The 8,132-nt window shown below is 40.4% G+C and overlaps 1 protein-coding gene across 2 annotated transcripts; it reads left to right on the top strand.

Annotated features, from left to right (window-relative positions):
- Nucleotides 1-419: 419 nt before the first annotated feature.
- On the top strand, nucleotides 420-7,893 carry LOC115389260 (protein phosphatase 1 regulatory subunit 12B-like). 2 transcript variants are annotated; one of them, XM_030092749.1, is made up of 7 exons: nucleotides 420-799; nucleotides 3,355-3,371; nucleotides 3,481-3,619; nucleotides 3,930-4,031; nucleotides 4,232-4,282; nucleotides 4,354-4,404; nucleotides 6,070-7,893. In XM_030092749.1, the coding sequence occupies exons 1-7, from the start codon at nucleotides 698-700 to the stop codon at nucleotides 6,154-6,156; spliced, it is 549 nt and encodes a 182-aa protein (XP_029948609.1). In that variant the 5' UTR covers nucleotides 420-697; the 3' UTR covers nucleotides 6,157-7,893. The 2 variants fall into 2 exon arrangements, with proteins under 2 accessions (XP_029948609.1, XP_029948610.1); XM_030092750.1 differs by lacking the exon at nucleotides 4,354-4,404.
- The last annotated feature ends 239 nt before the right edge of the window (nucleotides 7,894-8,132 follow it).

Here is an 8,132-nt window from a genome sequence, read left to right as displayed (position 1 = left end):
GGTTCAGGGGATGTTTCTTTAAGTACTACTTGCCACACTGACCCTGACACTAACGTAACCCTGCCAAAGTTCTTCTGAAGAAGCTTTCTCCTGAGATCAACATCTTTTCTACGCTCTGTCACACCAGTCTCTATGGGTCAGTGAGTCCGATAGAATAGAAAAGTAGAAAAGGGTTATTTGTTGTGTGAAATTCAACAGAAATCTCCAGCGGTACGGGAAAACACAGCCAGTGTTTACAGGATTTTCCTCACAGTGGCCTCAATGTTTGTCCCCACTGTGACATGAGTCCCCATGGGTCAGTGCGCTCCCCACCAGTATATTAAAACAAGGCTGGCCCCACACACACACACGCACACACACACACACACACACACACACACTGCCTCCTCCCACTTCCTCCTGAGCTCTCACACTTGTGCTGTTCTTTCACTCTCATCTGATATGCAATGTCTCACCATGACATGAAGATAACACTTGCATTGTTCACTTAAACTGAGCAGGCAGCCACATCAGATTTGATTTTTTCTCTCTCTTGGTAATTCATTTTTCCCTCCACAACTTCTTTGGTTCTTGTTGGATTTAGGAGGATTTTTATTTTTTATTTTTTTGCAATTTTTATTTAATTTTTTTAAATTTATATAAGAAAAACACATTTTGGAAATTACTTGGATGCAGCGGCTCCAGCAGCTCAGAAGAGATGTCATCTTTACTTTCTCACAGCAAAGATCAGCCACGCATCAGAAAGTCGCTCTCTGACTCTTGTCCAGCTCCGTCCACGGCTGCCACCAGGAGCCTGGGGGTAAGGCCTAATTGCTTTTCATCTTTTCAGAGCCTGTAGAGTCAGAGGAAATGCCACAGCTGACAGAATGCAGACACAAGCCTGATGCCTCATTCACTGCCAAACAGACGTATCAAAAACAAGTCAAAGGGCTGTTTCTGCATGTAGACAGACCAGGACGGTCATAGAGGTTTATTTGTTCCTGTGAAGAATTTATTCTTGTCAGAATAAAATCACACAAATACAATAAAATAACAAAATATACTGAAAGCTGATTTTCTCAAGAGAGTCTGTTCGTTATTTTTTTTGCAAATGGAAATGTTTTCAAGGAGGAATTCCTTTAAATTAAGTCACAAATGTTGGATGATGAAGCCTTGTTTTACAATAACATTACGTCAGACAACACCGAACAGACAGAAGCAACTGTATATGTTGTAAAATCTCCTTTGAGGTTTCTTAGTTTTCTCAACATTTGACATGTTTCTTAAAGCCAGAGCAACTTGGATAAACTGTGCAGCCAAATTGCACGTTGTTCTTTGGGAGAGGGATGGAGAAAACTTGAAAATGAGTTGTAATGATCGGTTAGTTGTATTTGTTTATGTGAAGCAAAACTTTACGCTCAGTGCTTGTGTGGTGTGTGTGTGTGTGAGTGAGTGTGTGTGTGTGTGTGTGTATTAGAGGGAGAGAGAGCGAGAGCAGAGGGGTAAAACACAGGATGACATGGAACAGAGAGGAGGAGGGACAGAGTTCTTGGAGGACCAGCTTGTGGGAACGCAGACACAGTATTTATGGATGTTTATCTCTCTTTTAGTCCTACGGGAAGCTCACATTTTCCACTGGGAATATTCAGTCAGCAGAGAAAAAGTTCTTCATGGAATCTAAAGAGGCCATAGGACAGCTTAGAGACAGAGCTTACGTCCTTGACGGTACAACCCCCCCCCCCCCCCAAAAAAAAAGAAGAAAAAAAAATCCAGCTTTTCCATTAGTGTCTGTTTACATGTGATGTTGCTTAATCCAAACCAGGGCTTTTTCCAGGCCCTGTATACACAGCATCATTAATTACTATTTACCAAGCACATCCAAATGTCCAGGATGAGCCTTTAAGGAGGTGACATCAGTGTCTGGTGAGGATCCAGAGGTCCCATAAATGTCTGAACAGGAGCGTATCGCCATGTTTACACAAACTGTCTGAAACCAAAGTCCTGTCTCTTTGCAGAAATCCACTTAGCAAGTACATAGATTTTCCTCTGGCTCATCACTAGTCAGCCTTTTTTTATGCCTACTGAGGCTCATACGATGATATTTGAAGACGGAATTCAGAAACTTTTCCCAGTTCTGGTCTGGGTTAGGCTTTTCTCATTGTACTGGTCACTGTGATTTTGGTCAAGTTGAAGGCTAATATAAGCCGCTAACTGGCTTGTGTCAAACCAGAGGGTCAAGCAAAGGGCTGCGCCACCTATCCCAACAGATATTTAGAGGAGAACTCAAACAAAACTTACGTACAACTTGACGTAATTGTTCTAAGAACTTGGCACTTCATTTCACACACAGTAAATTGATATCAGAAACTAGAATGTCTGCAGTGTGCTTCTAGTGATGCACTACAGGCCAAGAATGTCACAAAGTTTTCAAATCACACACTCAGTGTTTGTTTTTTTGTTTTTTTTTAAAGAAAAGATTATTGGATTCAAATGATCTCATTTTCACACTGAACCTGCTGAAAACTTCTACAGCATTTGTTTTGACATCACTGTTATCAATAAGATATTCTGAAGATCTTTTTTTTTCTGTAATGTTATTTCTAAAGTGACCTTTAACAAGTTCTGAAAGTGTTCTGGCAGCTTCTGGTGACTCACACACCATACATTTTCTCTTTTCACTTATCTCACTGCACAGTGACGCCTGTTGTTGTATTATGCTGCCTCTTTCGTTTGAAATGACTTCTTAAATATTGTTTTTTTCGGCCGTTAAGTTGCTCCTTGTTGAAAATGTCTGAGCTCAGAAACTTATACAATCCTTCTAACTTCAGCAGGCAATAATGAACAACGTGCGACAGTCGCTGCCAAAGTTATTACCTTTTTTGGATGTGTTTAGTTATCTGTGCTACTCGGTTTATTTAAGGAATCATTTCCTCCCTCTCCTCGGTATTTCAGACGGCTGCAACCCGTTTCATGGAAAACTGAAAAATGCCTTGCCCGAGGAATACTTGGAAATGTCCCTTTGATTGCGTATAGATGCTGATAAAGTATGTGCTCGCTGACTCTGTTGACGTAATAAAATGTGTTCTGTGAGCTCTTGAAGTGCAAGTTTAGTTTTATGAGGAGGTCCAGCATGGTATTTATATTTGTTTTTACACCGCACCGTATGAATACCACATCAAACAGCCTGTCAGATGTAAATGAGGTTAAGCTGTCCGGGGTCATAATTTCTCCATCTACTCAATCAGGGGTCAGAACAGGGCTAAATAGCTGACTGGTGCACTGAAAGGTTTAAGTTGGGGTTAAGTGGCGAAGCCTTGGTTTTGAAGTATCAGGAATGTCTTGAAATCACTCTAATGTGTTTCTTCTCCGTTGCAGCATGACAGACTGACGAGGTAAGCCTGGTTTGACTGATTGAACTCCTCTCAATAAGAAAATTAGATCATGCACTGAGATTCACTTTGACTATGCTGAATACGTGGTGTGCGTCTCTGATGTCTCAAGACTGAGCTCATCCGGGTCATCGGACGCTTCCAGTGACAAATCGACAAACCACGCCGAGTCCTACTTCTTACGGAGGGAGAACAGGCTCTCTGCGAAGAAGAAGGCCGAGGAGGAGACGCTGAACAGCGATTACAAAAAGGCAGGTGAACTCTAACTAAAGGGTGAAACACCAGGAACAGCACACACTCACAGCTAATTCAAGGTCATGCCCGGATCCAACAACGTTCTGGCTGTGAAGCAAGAGAGCAGACCACCACGCCTCCGTGACTACCTTTTAAAAAAAACAAAAAAACAAATATGTCACCCCAACGTCACACGACAGATTGCAGCAGTTCTCTCTAATAACTGGGCTACTCCCTTTAAAACTACCACCTTCAAGCCACCAGGAGGCTGTTTGCCTGTGTTAAACAATAATCCTGTGAAAACCATAACAAGTGCTCATTTTACAGATGTATGAAAAAGCTCTGGCTACAAATCAACGGCTCAAGTCCCGACTGGAAACCAGTAAACAGGAGCTGACCGTGATCCAGAACCAGCTGCAGAGAGCGCAGGTACAAACCCAGATTCACCACTTCAGATTCACTGAAGAAGAAAACCGGCTGGGAAAAGACAGAAGTGAATGATACATTTAACATTAAATTCATCTGACTGCTTATATGAACAAATTTATAATTGCGCCAATGTTCAGCAGTTGGTTCAGTGTCGTGAAAGCAACCTCTAATTATTCTTTATAAAACAATTTGTCTTTCAGAAGGAAGGATCCAATGATTGTGGTTCCAATGTGCTTGAAGCAGAAAAAAAGGTGAGGATCCATCACTGACTCGTTTTTCTTCATGCTTAATTCATCTTAATTTGTTCATTGAATGTTCATAGGAAAGTTGGAGCCTTAAAAAAAGGATATCAGATATGGAAGAACAGTTGAAGGTAATATTTTACAGTTTTCCAGCTTTCTTTCTGTGGTATATTTTTCTAATCTGCTGAGTTTATTTTATGTATCAAGACAAACAGTTGATTTTCCAGCACAATGACAAATGCAGTCATTTGATACAGTGCAGGACAAATGAATCCAGACTGTGCAGAGTGTGTTTGTGTGCTGAGATCTTGGCTGTTCATTGCTCGTCACCATTAGTCTTTGCTGGGTGTGGAGTGCGTGACCACTCTGACACGGCACCAATCGAACCATCAGCATCCATCTGCTGTGTAACGTCCACAAACTGTGCTGTTTGGCCCCAGGGAATACAAACAAATATCTTTTGTTATCTGTGAATGAGAGGGCTGAACAAACACGGGAAGCTGAAAATAGACACGGCAACAAAGAAGTGCTGTTACATGTGTTGAACTTCGACTCGGTTGTGTCTTTCTGTCAGTAAACACAAGATGATCTCTGTGTAAGAGCGTGTGCCTGCTCCAGTGTCGAAGAACTAAATCTCTGGGTCCCCATCATAAACATGTTCAGATATAAAGATTCCTCCCTGGAGTGAACGGCATGACAGTAGCCGGCCAAACTAACCTGTTGTGATTCACCCAAGAGTTTCATAAAGCCCAATGAAAGTCTTTCGATTAAATCTTTTAAATGATTTAAAAAAAATCACTGCATGTTGCAAGATTAAAACTACTTACAGCTCATACTGACTTGCTGCCTCATATTGGCTAACTGGGCTTTCACACTGACGGTCACACTGACCTCATAAAAAAAAGGTTTTTCTGATGAAATTCCAGGCAGATTGCTCCACACGACCACGTGTGTATGCGCAAAACAGGCGAATGGTCGTAATACTACGCAACCATCCACAATTTTCCAATTTGGCATTATTCATTTTCCTAAGAGTGCGTACCAGAAGAGTTTCAATCTCAGATCAGATGTTCAACATGCTACACCAGGTCAGTATTTTCATCAGCATATTGAACAAAACCAACCTTAAAACTAGAGGGTTTAAAAAATGAATAACTAAAACTCAGCATATAGTAATTAAAAAACCAACATGAGTTTCACATAAGCAGTATACATCTCTAGACCCTTGTGACTGTGTTTGATCATTTTAGTTGTTTCATGACTTTTTAGTGCATTCATTGCTTTGTTGGTTCAAGCTGGATCCTGTTATTCAATAACATTAAATTGTAAATGTTTTGCTACATACCTCAAGCAGTTTTATAGGTTTTGCGAATTAAGTCTAATCAAACATATGAATTGCATTTAGTCGACTGAAAGAATGGCTTCACAAATCATCGATTTTGATGGTATAGTGGCATATGTTCCAGGTTTACCAGCACGCAAACTTGAGTCACTGCACCAAAATCAGAGGAGTTTATTGTTTTCCATGATTGCTCTCATTCTAGTAACTTTATTCCAATATGCTGAAATGATCACAAACTGAAACCTGGGTGTATGATTGCAAAAATACTGCTAAAATGCAAAAAAAATATATATATATATGTGAGATGCAATTAATTGATTAATTCATTCAAAAATGAAAGCACAGCATGTGAGTAAAGCTACAGATTGTATGTGATTTATGTAGCAGGATTTCTTTTTCTTTTTTCTTTTTTCCATCAAGTGTCGACAGTTGTTATGTGTTCCTATGTGCTCAGGTTAAAGCAGAGCTGAAGATGGAAAACCAGAGACTGAAGGATGAGAACGGGGCTTTAATCCGTGTCATCACAAAACTGTCCAAGTGAGACGGGGAGCAGGAGGGGGAGACGAGGCGGGGAGGACTCCTGAAGTCGTATTTATACCTGTGTTCTGTGTACATTGAAACATAAATCCTTCCTGTAAAAGGATCTAGCTACATAGTTGTGGAAACTTGAACCCATTTAGATGGTGTTTTTTTTTTTTTTTTTGGTGCTGAATGACAGAGATGCCTAAAAAGGAAGCATGACTGCTTTCAATCGCATGTTCAGTGTCACGAGTAAATCTTACAGGTGTCAGACTGCAAATGTGTGTACAACAGTAACACATCCCTGAAATAAATTAACATTTATACTATTTCCAGAATACTTCTGAGTGCCAGTTCTTGTTTTATATGCTTGTTCTACCTAAAGTCGAAATGTTAATGATCAGACAGCCACCAAGCACATCCCTGCAGACAAATGTACAAAATCTTGCAGGTATTTTCATTGTGGTATTACCATGGAAACTGCATGCAGACTCTGAAATCTGGCTCCAGGCTCGCCGAGGACAGAAAATGATAAATGAACTCGGTGGAGTCATCCCTGATTTGAAAGCTTGACCTTGACAGATGCTATCACAACGGACACGCTTTTACTCCAACACACAGGAACAGAAATGCAATCAAATGCCCCAAAATTCTTCATAGAGAGAAAGAAGAAGAAAAAAATGTTTGTTTGGCTCAGGGTCCAGCAGAGAAGACAGAAATGAAATATGCGTTGGCAACGTCAGTGAAGGCACAACCTAAGCCTACCTGGCTTTTGTTGTGATCCTTCCATCCATCGTCTATTGATCTTTATCCAACCTGAGGTCACCGGGAACTGGAGCTGATCCTCGCTGGTATGAGCCAAGGCAGAGTACAGTCCGTCACAGAAAGACACCACTCACATTCTCACCGATGGTCAATTTAGAGCTATGACTTAACCTAAAGTTGAACAAAACTGGAGGACGAGGAGAAAACACACACAGAACATGCAAACCCCAGGGGCAAAGGTTATTCTATCAGTTACTGTTATTGATATCTCTATTAATGTATTTTTATTTTTTTACAAGATGTTAAATAAGTATAACAAGTAACTGTTTTGCTGTTTTCATCCATATTTTGCTTGATCAGGACACAGTAAAGATGATTCATAAGCATTACATGAGTTGAGTTTTGCATTTAAGGTTAAGGTGAAGACTTGAGTTGGCAAACAAACATGCAGCCATGTTGATATTCTGTGCAACACAACCATGATAGTGTATTCTAAGCTATATTTCGGAAGGATGTTTTGATTCCTGCTTTTCGCCACGGACATGATACTGTACGTTTCCAATTAGTGAGTTTTAGGAGAAAAAATATTGTTGTGGTCATTGCTGGATTAGCAGGGAGAGTTGTCTTTATTTGTTATGATTAATGACTGTTTGAAACGGCGGTGCGTAGGAGAGCGATACATACGGTGAACTGCCTTGAGCTGCTGTGCTTAATATCAACACCGAATGACTAATTGTTGCATAATAAATGTTATTTTGTCAACAGATAGGCTACAGTATAATCACAAATCCAACTGTTCTCATCTCAGTCTCGGTGAAGGATGGTCGGTCACACTTTGAATCCTCATCTTTTCATCAATCCCAGACATTTCACCCAGCCTGATTGAAATGCATTATTTCATAACATTTGATTGAGATTTCATTATTACAAGAAAAGTGTGTCGACTGTGTCACTGTGAAATTTCCTGGACAAGCTTTAGAATTGTAGATTACTAAAACTGAAATAAAAATCCACATGCATGAATATCAAGAAAACAGAAGAGAAGCCTGTATGTGTCTGTGCAGCGGTTCATTGACTGTCCCATACAGCAGTTCACTTTGTTAGGTCACTTTTATTGCATCAGAAACAGAGCTGCTCGGGGTTTCTTGGGATATCTTTTGTGTATACGACGCCACCCACAGGCCTTCAAGTAGAAAAGCATCCTGTAAACCTACTTAAACAACACACAGCACA

Source organism: Salarias fasciatus, chromosome 5, assembly GCF_902148845.1.
Source record: "Salarias fasciatus chromosome 5, fSalaFa1.1, whole genome shotgun sequence".
Classification (NCBI taxonomy): Eukaryota; Metazoa; Chordata; class Actinopteri; order Blenniiformes; family Blenniidae; genus Salarias; species Salarias fasciatus.
This window is presented reverse-complemented; position numbering and strand designations above follow the sequence as displayed.

Excerpts from the sequence above, each read along its gene's own strand:
- LOC115389260 (XM_030092749.1), top strand. The coding sequence starts at position 698 with ATGTCATCTTTACTTTCTCACAGCAAAGATCAGCCACGCATCAGAAAG. Across the intron at positions 4,032-4,231 it reads ACCAGCTGCAGAGAGCGCAG|AAGGAAGGATCCAATGATTG; the intron begins GTACAAACCCAG and ends TTTGTCTTTCAG. Across the intron at positions 4,405-6,069 it reads ATATGGAAGAACAGTTGAAG|GTTAAAGCAGAGCTGAAGAT; the intron begins GTAATATTTTAC and ends CTATGTGCTCAG.